Source organism: Carlito syrichta, unplaced genomic scaffold (genome assembly GCF_000164805.1).
Source record: "Carlito syrichta isolate Samal-C Ts95f unplaced genomic scaffold, Tarsius_syrichta-2.0.1 Scaffold308823, whole genome shotgun sequence".
Taxonomy (NCBI): domain Eukaryota; kingdom Metazoa; phylum Chordata; class Mammalia; order Primates; family Tarsiidae; genus Carlito; species Carlito syrichta.
The window spans coordinates 922,579-936,022 of NW_007252919.1; the positions used below are offsets into that span (position 1 = coordinate 922,579).

The 13,444-nt window shown below is 38.6% G+C and overlaps 1 protein-coding gene across 2 annotated transcripts in view; it reads right to left on the bottom strand.

The window, feature by feature from the left end:
* CUNH14orf105 (chromosome unknown C14orf105 homolog) overlaps positions 1-10,703 on the bottom strand; it is a 30,814-nt gene extending 20,111 nt beyond the window's left edge. For both annotated transcript variants that reach the window (XM_008065966.1, XM_008065965.1), the window contains exons 1-2: positions 10,345-10,703; positions 6,883-6,965 (exon numbers count right to left, since the gene is read on the bottom strand). In XM_008065966.1, coding sequence (XP_008064157.1) covers positions 6,883-6,965; positions 10,345-10,567 — 306 coding nt within the window. In that variant the 5' untranslated portion in view covers positions 10,568-10,703. The remainder of the gene's footprint in view (positions 1-6,882; positions 6,966-10,344) is intronic.
* Between the last annotated feature and the right edge of the window lie 2,741 nt (positions 10,704-13,444).

Below are 13,444 nucleotides of genomic sequence, written 5' to 3' on the forward strand. Positions count from 1 at the left end.
AATCTGAGTTGGTTGTTTCTATTTAGTATAAGGAAGAGAAAGATGAGCCAGTGCACCTCAAAGAAAATGTAAAATTTGTCTGGCTTCATGACTTAAGAAGAATGTGTCTTTTAAGGATCTGAGAAGCAGACAAGGTATTCAGGACAGTCTTGGAGAAATTTTTGATGAAGGTATTGCAAAGAGTTCACATTTCAATAACATTTTTTGTAATGAAAATAAATAACATCTAGCAATGAAAAATAAAACATAAAACAAAAAAACTGTGGTCAAGATTTAATATAAGATAAACATCTCCACAGACTAGAAACAGAATAGAAATGCAAATATTTGGAGAACCTGCTCTATAAGGCATTTAGGGATCCTGAAGGCTTATCCAGAGTTATCTCAGTTGGTTAAAAGGAACCTAAAAAATACTTCAAATAAGATGGGAAGCTGGAGCCAGGCTCACAGCTTGAAATCAGGTGCTTCTTTTTTCCCCACTGCTCTACCCAATAAAAATGAGCAGCATCAAAATGCAAGCTAGATGATTTGTTTTTTAAGCATTATTAGAAGTTGAATATGTCTTTATAATAACAAATTTGACAGCTTAGATAAATGGATAATTTTCTAGAAAAATATAAATTAGCAGGAAGGAATAAGATATCCAACTCAACCAATAACCATAAAAGAAATTCAGTTAGTAGGAAAATTCCTCACTCCCCTCAGAAGTCCAGGTAGCCCCAAAATGGTTCCAAAGGCCTGTTTTACCAAATTTTGAGAAACAGATATCATCTGTGTTATATGACATGTTTTAGAGAATGGAGAGGTGGGGAAGGTAACCAAGACTAATATAACCTTGATAGCAAAGCTCAAAAATAAAATCACTATAAGAAAATTACAGACCCAATTATTAAAATAGATATAAAAGTCTTAGCAAATCGAATTCAGCAGTATATTTACATATGTATTTCACGAACAAGTAGGATTTATGCCAGGAATGCAAGCATGGTTCAACATAATAAAATCCATTAGTGTAATACATTGTCTCACCTAGTTAAAAAGAAAATCCATATGATTATTGTAACACTCAACCCTGAGAAAAACTCTTGGTACCTTTACTGAGAAATAAGGGGCATGTCCATAATTTAAAGAAATGGCATTGTGCCAGCTATCTTCCATTTTTTTCCTCCAGATCTCCTAGCCACATTTTCTCTACTCTGTCCTCTGCATTTAAGGACTATGAAGTTTCTCTTGCCTTTTTGCTTCCAGTTGGGTTTAGCCACTAATGAATCCTGGCAGCAGATCTGAGTGAGGAAGGACAGTGTGAGGTCAGGGTACTTGTTCCTTTGCCTCTTTCCCTGGAAGGTCATATTGAGATGGCTGCGTCCTTCAATTGTGAGCCACTGCTCCTCTCAAAAACTGCCTCCTCCACCCAACCCTCTCCTTCCATGTTCCCGAAATTTCTCCCTTTCCTGGTCCCTTGGTCTAGAGTTAGTTATCCTTCAGCTACCGCTAGCAGTTATTGCAGTATCTTCAGTGGTTTCCCTGATCCAAATCTCTGTTCATAGTGACTTGTAAAGAAAACTTCCTTGAATTACTGTAATTTGAATGTGCCATCTGTTTCCCTTTGGCACTCTGACTGGTACCAGGATCTACTAAAATCCTATTGTAAACACTTACTTAGTTTTAGAACCAGTCCCACTAATGTTGTAGATAAGATAAAGATGTCTGTTGTCACTACTTGTATTTAACATCGCAAGTGAAGTTCTAGTCAGTGCAAGAAAAAGAAGACAAGTACAAGAAACTAGATTTTAAAAGAAAGAGAAAAAAAACCTATTCACATTTATGGAAAATATTATCTACATAGAAAATCTGGAAGAATCTGTAGAAACTTAGAATTAGCAAGTAATTTCAATAATGTAAAATATACATTCAATATACATAAATCGATAGTTTTCTTATTCACCAATAAAGATGATTTGAAACATTACCTGGGATAAAAGGCCTTATTCAGAACAGGGAGAAAAAACCCTGTAAGGTATTCTGATGGCCAGTTTTGTGTGTCAGCTTGGCTGGGTTGCAGTCTCCAGTTATTTAAACACTAATCGAGGTGCTGGGAAATGATTTTAAAGATGTGATTAAGCCCCATACGTAATCTGAGTGGGCTTGATTCAACCAGTTGAAAGGTCTTAAGAGCAAAGCTGAGACTTCCTTAAAGAAGAAATTCTGCCAGTGGGCAGCAGCTTTAGCTGATTCCCTAGAGTCCCAATGCACCCTTCCTTTTTTTTTTTTTGAGTTGGAATCTCACTCTGTCACCCAGACTGGAGTGCAGTGGCCACTCCCGGCCACCACAGCCTCGACCTGCTGGGCTCCGGTGATCCTTCCGCCTCAGCCTTCCAAGTAGCTGGAACTACAGGCGTGCACTATCAAGCCCGGCTCATTTTTTGATTTATTGTAGAGATGAGGTCTTATCAAGTTGTCTAGGCGGGTCTCAAACCCATGAGCTCAGGCAATCCACTCACCTCGGCCTTTCAAGGCACGGGATTACAGGCTGAGCCACCGAGCCCGGCCCAATCCACCCTTCCTAAAGGCCTGACCTATGAATTTTGGATTTGCCTTTCCAACTTCCACCATTATGTAAGCCAATTCCTTGTCATAAGTCTTTAGATATATATATCTTCTCGTTCTGTTTCTCTGGTTGAATGCTAATTGATATAGATGTCTAGAAACAAATGTAAATAATATCATACAAGATCCCTGTGGAGAAAAATTATGAAACATTATTGAAAGATCTAAAAGAAAATTCAAGTAAATGGGGGATATATGCCATGTTCGTGGTTTAATAGACTCAATACTTTTTTTTTTTTTTTTTGAGTTGGAGTCTCACTGTGTTGCCCAGGCTGGAGTGCAGCTGCATGATCACAGCTCATTGCAGCCTTAACCTCCTGGGCTCAGGCAACCCTTCTGTCTCAGTTTCCCCAGTAGCTGGTACTACAGGTGTGTGCCACTGTGCTTGGCTATTTTTTTTTTAATCTTTCGGTTTTTTGGGTTTTTTTTGAGGTGGAGTCTCACTCTGTCGCCCAGGCTAGAGTATAGTGGCACACTCATGGCCACCCCAGCATCGACCTGCTGGGCTCCAGCAAACCTTCCGCCTCAGCCTTCCAAGTAGCCAGAACTACAGGTACGCGCTACCACAACTGGCTAATTTTTTTTTTTTTATTGTAAAGATGAGATCTCACCATGTTGCTCAGGCTGGTCTTGAACCCGCGGGCTCAGGCGATTCACTCGCCTTGGCCTCCCAAAGTGCTGGGATTACAGGCTGAACCACTGAGCCTGGCCTTTTTTGATTTTTAAAATAGGGACAAGGTCTTGCCATGTTGCCCAGGCTGGTCTGGAACTCCTGGGCTCAAGCAATTCTCCTGCCTTGGCTTTCCAAAGTGCTGGGATTATAGATGTGAGTCACTGTGCCTGGCTTACTCGATATTTTCTAATGCCAAAAACAACATAATGAAACCCTTCAGGTTAGAACCACCCTTCTTATGTCTCACCAGCAGATTATACTCACATTTCTCTCTTTATTCATTCATTTAATATTCAACACAGACTTATTGATTACCTACTATGTGACCAGGTACTGTTCTAGACACTACAGATACTAGTAAATACAAAAAAACAAAAAAACAAAAAAAACCCTGCCTCTGTGAAGATTATATTCTAATGTCAGACATAGGAGAGTTGTGAAGAAAATACACAGTATGTTAAATGGAAATTAGTGTTCTGAGGGGAAGAAAAAATAGTGAAGGGAAAGGGAAATAAAGACTGCTGGCATGAGGGTTGCAATTGTCCATAGATTGGTCAAGCAAAGCCTTATAGGAACAGTAAGATTTGAGCAAATCATTGGAAAAGAGGGTTTATCCAAGAAGATTCCTGGAGGCCATAGTATAACTAGGGGAAAACCTCCAACCTAGGGTAGACCTGACATGGTTGAATGAGAAGGTGATCAGGCCAGAGAGGACAGTGTTAATCAATTCTTCAACATGGGGGCAGGCACGTGTGTTTCCAAGTTTCCTGGTAGGGGCTCTCAGATCCTCTCAGCCCTAGGTTGGAGAACGTTAGTTCATGACTTGCTCTTTACTTGAGGAGTAGATGTTCAGGAAGCAAAGAGTGCCAAATATACAACTCAAATTATTTAGGATGCAGTTAGATTTGGTTTAATAATTAAAAATACTTTTAGTTTTCTTTGGCATAGATCAAGCTATTAATTAGCGTGTCATGTGGACCCAGCATGTATTATTCTCTCAAAAACCCATTTGTGGTGGAAAATGTGCTGAGCCCCATTTGTGAAGATAATTATAGTTGATATCTTCGGGAGTGTCTGCCAAGTTCTTAGTGATTTCCCTCTTCTCTGAGATCTGATTCCAGAATCTACAGGGGTGACGCCTCTGCCCACATAGCTACTGCCTGAGCATATCCTTTGGTCATAGCTTATTGGACCAGAGCTGAAGAACAAAGCTGAACCAATGAAATCTTTCCTTCCAGGAATTCAGAATTGGAGCCAAGAGGGTTAGGCCAATCTGTCCTTTTGACTGGAACTATAAGGTGTAGGTTCAGGGTGGCTATATTTCACAAGTGTTTCTGAGGAGCAGAGAAAGCTGAGTTTCAGGGCAAGAGAGCAAAGCAAATGCACAGAGAATCTCTAAGGGCAGACACTTAGAGAGTTCTTCTGTCTTTAAATTTTTTTTTTCATGTTGTTAATAGACTTTTTTTTAAAGAGCAGTTTTAGGTTCACAGCAAAATTGAGCAGAAGGTACAGGGTACCCAAATATCCCCTTCCCCCACCCACATATAGGCCCCTGCCCATCAGCATCCCCCCCACCCCTGGTATGGCGTGGTACATTTGTTACAATTGATAAATCTACATTGACACATGATTATCACCCAAAGTCCATAGATGACATTATGGTTCTCTTGGTGTTGTAGATTCTGTGGGTTTGGACAAATGTAACGACATGTATCCACCATTATAGTATCACACAGACTATTTTCACTGCCCTAAAAATTCTCTGTCCTCCATCTATTCATCCCTCCCTCCCCACTAACCTTTGGCAGGCACTGATCTTTCTTGCGATCTCCTTCATTTGTCTTTTTCCAGAATATCACATAGGTGGAATTATACAGTAGTATGTAGCCTTTTCAGATTCTGCCTTTCAAGTTTTAAAGCACAATTCTTCCCTGAAGTCCAAATGTCTCCCAGCTCTTGAGTTCAATAAAACATTTCTATGCCTTATAATTAATCATATTGGTTATTTTGGTTAGTCAATGGGATTTGCAATACAGTGATGTTACAGGTCTGCAGTAGTAGGGAGTGTACTTTTAATGTTTTTTTTTTTCTTCCAGTAGGGGTGATGGACCTCATTGTAATTCATTCATCTGTTCATTTATTCATTCATTCATTTCACTCACAAATTTTTTGTGGGGGTGCATATTCATGTTAGTACCTAAAGATGTAAGACTGAGTAAGACATAGTCTTTGCACTCAAATAATTCTTTTTTTTGTTTGGTTGTTTTTTGTTTTTTTTTTTTGAGTCTTCATTTTTAGGGTGGTTAGTTAGGATTAGGGGGAATAGTATTTTCCTCTAAAATACCAAAATTCTCTTTTTGAGCTTGATTGTTGAGAGAATCAAAACCTAACCTTATTTGTTTAGGGTTGATTTATTTTAAAAATATATTGTGAACGATAGAGTACACAAATATTTTTCACTCATTATAGTAATATCTTCTATTTGTGTTAATCAGCTTAGAGCCTTCACGGAAAAATCTATTAAGCACACTCCTTTGAAAGGAAACATTTGATTTAGGAATAAAACAAGTTTTAAAATTGTCTAGTTTAGCTGGAGGTCTTCAAAACTCTTAAATTATATATTAATGTATTACATTTATACTTTTTCTTTTAATTATAATTTTGAAGTTTCTAATATTTGACTGTGAACTTCTGCAGAACACAGGTAAATAAAAACCAACCGAAACAAATAATCCCAACAAATGAGCTTCGATATCCTTGGGATTGGTCAAGGCACGTGGATGAATTGTGTAGCAATTCCCTTTTTTCAACTGCCAGTGATAGATCTGGCTCACAAGAGAGCCCAAACCTTCCTTTAACTGATACTTATTTTCAAAGACCCACTCTGATCTTTTATCTTTTCCAGGGTGAGAATTCTTAGAATTTATAGCTGTCTAGAGGAAATTTATTAGGGTAGGTGCGTTTAAAGTCCTTGCTTTGCTGCCTTGGAATCCAGTGCCTCCAATTTCAGCAACCAGTTAACATCTAGAAAGACTAAAGATTGGGGACAGAAGGGTTTTGGAGATTACATACACTGAAGGTCAAGACCACAGACTTTGGAGATCTGGTTGGTATCTGGCTTCTGTGTGTCTTCAGGCAAGTTACTGACTCTCTGAACCACATGTATAAAATGAAGATAATACACCCTTTCTCACAGGGGGCTAGGAGCATTAAATGAATGGCAAAGATCAAGTTGTCTAGTATAGTATCTGACTTGTAGGGGGTAATTCAATAGTAGTGATGGTAGTTATTATTATTTATTACAAGTGATTTTCCCACAGTTGTCCAACTAATCAGTGGTAGATTCAGGTCCCTTGAATCCCATCATACCTATGCCCTTGCTACTATACTTGCTTCTTTTGGCTGTGGGTCTTAAAATCAAATAATCACTAAAGGAAACCCTGAAGTAGTCTAGTCTTTGCAATTGGCAGTATTCTCTTTAACAACATTCTCATCAACAGCTTGGTCGTTTTCAATATCCCTCTTTTATCATTATAGTTTAAAAAGGGGTGTTACCATTATATCCAAGAAATTCTTTATGAAGCCTTTTAAATTCATCTTACTTGAAGTCTTCGGGGTGGATGTCTTTTAATAATACTTGTTTCTCTCCTTTCCAGTGGGATGTCAAAATATGTGGGGCTGGATGCTTAAAGGATTGGGGGAGAAACAAGAATAAATCATTAAATACAATTCACCATTAAATTTGGCATCATAAATTAGTTATTAGACTTTTTTTTTTGAGTTGAGGGTCTCACTCTGTTGCCCAGACCAGTGACCCACCCTCCTCAGCTTCTGCAGTAGCTAGTACTACAGGCGTGCGCCACCATGCCTGGCAATTAAAAAATTTTTTTTCCAGAGTCGAGGTCTCACTGCATTGCCCAGGCTGTCTCAAACTCCTGGGCTCAAACGCTCCTGCCTTGGTCTCCCAAAGTGCTAGGATTACAGGCATGAGCCACCATGATTGTCCCCGCCCCCACTTTAAAAACAACAACAAAAGCAACAGGATCTTGCTCTATTGCCCAGACTGGAGTATACAGTGGCATGATTACAGCCCACTGTAACCTTGAACTCCTGGGCTCAAATGATTCTCCCATCTCAGCTTCCCAAATTGCTGGGATTACAAGCATGAGCCACCACACCTGGCCAGTTATAAGACTTTGTTAACTCAATTTTGCACATTTCCAGTTTTAATTTCTAACCTATAGGTTGAATGTAGGGATAAAACATGGAAAGCAGGGGCCCTACATGAATGCAAATGGTGCTATTTTAGCCTAGACCCAGGATTTAATTTCTGTTATCCTCATTTTTTGTTCAGGTTCATATTTAAAAGACCTACAAAATTAACAATGTATTGATTAAAAATGTTCCACAAATGGGATTTGGCCTAGAAATAAAAAATATAAAATCAGAAAAAACACAACTTTAAGAAATGAAAATACATTATTTTCTCAAATGAAATAGACAATGGTGAGGTGATTAGACAGAGAGAGATGATAAAGATGTGAAGCATAGATGTATAATAGGAGTTTGCAGTGCTTAAAATTGTATGATGACCATTAAATAGTCCCTCCAACTAGGGAAAGAAATTTCCACAAGTTGTTACTATAATACAACATGTCAGTATTATTTTCCAATGAAACAAGCCAGGGATACGTAGTCAAGTCTTTGTTAGGAAACAGGGGTTCAAAAGATTCATTATAGATTCTATCTATCTATCTATCTATCTATCTATCTATCTATCTATCTATCTATCTATCTATCTATCTATCTGAATCAGAGTCTCATTGTAGCCCAGGCTAGAGTGCAGTGGCACAGTCATGGCTTACTGCAGTCTTGACTTCCTGGGTTCAGGCAACTCTTCTGCCTCAGCCTTCCATATGGCTGAGACTATAGGAGTGAGCTATCACATCCAGCTAATTTTTTTTTTATAAGGATGAGTTCTTGCTATGTTGCCCAGGCTGGTCTTGAACTCCTGGGTTCAAGTGATCCTCCTACCAAGGCTTCCTAGTGCTGGGGTTACGGTTCTGGTCATGGATTTTGTTTTTTAGCTTGATTGTCCTGGGCTCTCAGGAGTGCTACTGTGACCAATGCTGCAGTGTCCTTACCTCTTAACAATTTGGATGCATTCTGATTTCTAAATTGTTCTGTAGACTATATTACAGTCCCATTTTGTATTTTGAATGGAAAAATCCTGAGTAAATATGTATCTCTATCCTTAAGACATTTGAATGACCACTTTATGGACTTCACTCTCTCTTTTAGTGGGATAGAAACTATGATCTTATTTTCTTTCTAAATATGACAACATATTGAGCAGGACAGAATCAACAACAACAAACATACCAGATTTTAAAATGTAAATATTTTCATCAATTTTTCTCCCAGAAGACTGACTACTGCTTATTTTTATATGATTTGAGTGTACCACCCTATTTTAAAATCAGATTCTCCCAAAATGGCATAGGCTGTGTCAGATCTTTATTTTTATTCCTGATTATAGGTGAAGAAAGCTGGTCAAGTAACTTGCCCAAGGTTATTTGGTATGTGGTGGAGCTGGGAGTAGAAGATGGGACTTTTGAAAATAGTAATCAGAATGGTCACCATCCCCCTGTAATTTATTTCTGATCTGGTTTTGTCATTTAAAAAATAAGCACATTTTCCAGTTGGGACTCTAAAGCACTAGAATCAGCTTTTGCCATTCCTTTAGTTACCAAAATCTTAAAACTGTGAATTGGGGATTTAGATAAAAAAAGAAATTTCTCGATGAAACTAGGAGGAAAATTTCCATCCATGTGCCTAAGAATTTGGAGAACATAAAAGTAGGCCCATATAGAACTAGTCAAAGGTTTTCAGTTCTATAGACAGTAGCCATGAACATTATTCCAGGCAAGATTTGCCAAGTACCAAAAGAGAAGGTAAGGTTTCTTTCTTTTTTTTTTTTGGCGGCGGGGGTGGAGTCTCACTCTATTGAACAGGCTGGAGTACAGTGGTACAGTCACGGCTGCCACAGCCTCACTCTGCTGGGCTCAGGTGATCCTTCCGCCTAAGCCTTCCAAGTAGCTGGGACTACAGGCATGTGCCTCGACACCCGGCTAATTTTTATTTATTTATTATAGAGATGAGGTCTTGCCATGCTGCCGAGGCTGGTCTCGAACCCTTGGATTCAGGCAGTCCTCTCACCTCAGCCTCCCAAAGTGCTGGGATTACAGGCATGAACCACTATGCCTGGCCAGGATATAAGTTTTCTGACCAAGTCGTCCAATAGGGGAACTTATTTGTGTTACTGTTCCAGGATGTAAAGAAAAGAGAACATGACATATGTATACGTTATAAACATATATCTCTCTTTCCAAGTTAGAATGTGTGTTTAATTATCATTGTAGTCATCGTAAAACATTTTATATGTCTTATACAATATCCCAGGTTAATTTATAGCCACTTCAGGCTCAGAGCTTCTAATAATAATGGGAAAGAATTTTCTTAGTTCTGCAGATGACCATGAAGAATATGGGGCTGGGAAGAAGGTGACTCATCCACTCATCTGTGCTGCAATAAATCAATTCTGTTTAGGATGGTTTCAAAATTCATGTTAGAATGAGTTCACTCCTGAAGTGCTGCTTTCAAAACCACACATCCAAACGCATTAAATTGTACTGGGGAGGGAGAATGATTTAGATTTAGAATCTAACTGAAGCATGATTGCTGTCATTTATCACATTCGTATGGATAAAATTTTAATGATTTGGCAAAACTAGGTATAAACATTGAAAGTACCACAAACTAAGCTGAAACAAAATGATTTTCTCATATGGAATAGTGAAAAGCCCTTTGTACATAGCTTACACACTCATTCTAATGTACCCAGAATACTTTCATTTAACAATCATTCAATCCCCATTGAAAGATATTCCTTTAAATTTCAGTAGAATTTAGAATTTTTCTGAGATTATAGAGACAGTCAGGTAAATCTATCAGTCGGACTCCTTGGTCCAGATATGCAAATGTCATACTGGATTCATGTTTACCTGCAGAATATCTTCCATACCGGGTTTCTTGTAGAGGTGGCAGCTGCCCTTCCAAAGCTTTATTCTGGTCCTGCAGTCTTGCTGAGGAATATGAACTCTTTTCTTCCAGATTCTGATAGAATGCAAAGTCCACAGGGCCAGTCGAGGGAGTTTCTTCCTCTTTGTTCTGCAAAGGTGCTACTTTGGTCACCCTAGGGTGAGACTTAGAGTGGCTCAGGCCCATTTCATGTGAAGGACATTCAGAGGAAAACCACAAGGAAAGTGGTTTTGGGGCCTTTAATGTAGCTTGTTTTCATCAAGGTGTTTCAGAAGTTTACCTGGGTGTTACAAAGCAGTCGTTTCCCTCACTACATACTTCTAGCTCTATTTCACCAGATACTAACCCCTCAGGTTACTTCCTGGGAGTCTGGTTTCCATGGAGACTTCCCTTCAACTTTTACTTTGCCATTTCAGACCCAAAGAATCTGGTTAAACATTGACTTGGTTATGCTACTTTCTGAAAAATTCTGTGGTAAGAATAAAAACCACTACTGATCATTAAACAGATATCTAACACCAGGAAGGCAATTAACAGAGAGATGTAGAGCAGAGGTTTAGAGAAGTCTTAAACTTGACGCTTTCACTGCAAATACTTTTGTAGGAACTAACAACTGAGAACAGCTAAGTCACCTCTGGCAGTAAGAGAATGCATGCTAATGGCTAAGACTTTGTTACTCTTTAACTTTAAATAATTTATCATCCAAATAGGAAGGAAAACAGCACAGTGGCTTAAAGCTCCACTTGATTTTCCTGTCAGTGACCTGAGTGGACTTTGAAGGGGTGAATATGTTACAGGAGGACAATATACATTTTTTCTTGGGGAGAGGGGACTGTTAGGGTTCGGATGGACAGGGTGAGAGTGGAGAGGCGCAGGGAGGTGTGCAGCACTGCCGGGGCTGGCAAGCCGGAGGTGCGCGCTGGCAACCCAGAGATCCGAGTAGATTGCAAAGAATTGTGACACACAGAAAGGTGAGACAAGAAAAGATTTATTTAAGAAAAGTTCACCCCCCACAGACAGGGAGTGGACCTACACTCTAGGTGAGTGTGGCGTCGTAGCCCCCAGAGTCCTGGCTTAAATTCTTTCTTTGATGATGTTGCACGTGACTGCTGTGACTTCCTTATCGACTACCTGTGGATGTCTTCGAGAACCTGTGACACAGAGACCCATTAATGTTCGCCCACATTATCATAGCCCCTAAAGAAGGGTGTGACAAGGATTCTAATGCTCCTGCACCTTCCCAAATGACATTCCTTAGAGCTAATGGAGGGTGCACCGCCCCTTATCTCCTAGGCATTCCCAGTGGGCAGCTTCAGGGGATCCTTGGCTTCCCTGTAGGTATTGCCCAATTTACTGGAAGATCGAATCCCCACCTGCTCCCCCTCTGAGTGGTCATAACTTTTGTAATTACAAGTTTCATGACTTTTACAATCCTTGACCAAAGGATGATGTCTCAGGCCTTGTAAATTCCCTTTACTCTAGGCAAGTTTGATTGCCACATGAGATACCTCTGATACCTGGAAGTCTGCTTCTGAAAAGACAAAGTCGGTAAAGTTAATTATACCTAAAGTGTGCATTTCTCCAAAAGCATAGCTTTTACTTTCTCATCATTGTGTCAGCGTTTAAGAACAAGAGGATAAACAGCTTCCCACTCTCGGTCTGTCCCTGAAAGGACAGACTTCTCAAAAAATGGTCTAAATAAACCTTGAGTTTTCAAAGATAGCCTATTTACTATATCTTTAAAAAATAAACAAAAAAAAAAAGACTGGAAGGAAATGGGCTGAAATGTTGAGTTGTGATTTTTTGAATAACGTAAATATAGTGATTTTTTATTTTATTCTTTATACTTTGAAATGGGACTTATTTTCTAGTTCTAATTGTTTATGACCACAAATTACATGTGTTTTCATCCCATCTTCATAGAGAAATTCAAAATAATTTATTTTTCATTATTGTACAGTCCATTTGCTAAGGAGCTAACATGGTGTTTGGAAAGTCTTGCTAGCCAATAGCATTATCTAAAATGATGCTAGAAATTGTTTAGATTTTTCCCATGTATTCCTTTTGCATTTTATACACATTTTTTTTCTGCAGCAGAGAGAATTGTAAGAAAGAACCATATGCTAACAGTATCTGTAAATAAAATTACCTCTTGTAACTAGAGACTAGTTTAATTATAAAGATAAAAATATTGAACAACATCTAGTCCTATTTATGTTTGGATACAATCCATTTCTAAGGGCAGGGAAATGTATTGCAAACTAACAAATGAACTAGAAATTATAGTGAAAACCTTCTGGACCTGGAACAGTGAGAAGAATTGTAGCTCTTATTTTTGCTTTATTATTTAATTTTCAGAGACTATGTTTGTGGACAACATATGCCTTGGTTGAGGAAATTGGTAGTTGTTGAAGAAATGATTTAAAAATGAAGGGGCATTTCTGTGTCTGTTTTTCTTTTCATTACTAGTAACTACCATGGTTTATGGCTCGTGCAAATTCCTCAGTTTCCTGATCTGTAAAATGGAGTTATTAATATAATACTTCACGAGGAATGAATCTATTGATTACATGTATAACTCTTAGAATAACACCTAGCATGTAGTAAGCTCACAGTAATCATTAGCTTGTATTCTCCTCCTGAGAAAGTATTGCTACAAGCTTACATGTACATAAGATAGTTCCTTTTTGCCCATGGGTCAAAAAAGAATCCTTTATAACAGACATATTCCTGTCCAAAGGAGTTTGAACCTAAGTATAGAAAAGACCACCGAGGAAAGTTGATAGGTCTATTTAACTGGGAAAACAACAGTGCCTAAGGATTATCATTTAAAAAATCTTCATATGCTGAAAGAATTTTATTAAAAATCATGGCAAAAATTTTAATTCCATTAAAGAGAAAAAAGAGAGTTTAAGTTTGCCTGCAGAGTTAGCTATAACAGCAGTCCTAAACCTTTTTGGTGTCAGGAGCCAGTTTCATGGAAGACAATTTTTCCAGGGGTAGGGGGGTGATTTGGGGATGACTCAAGTGCATTACGTTTCTTGTGCACTTTATTTCCATAAT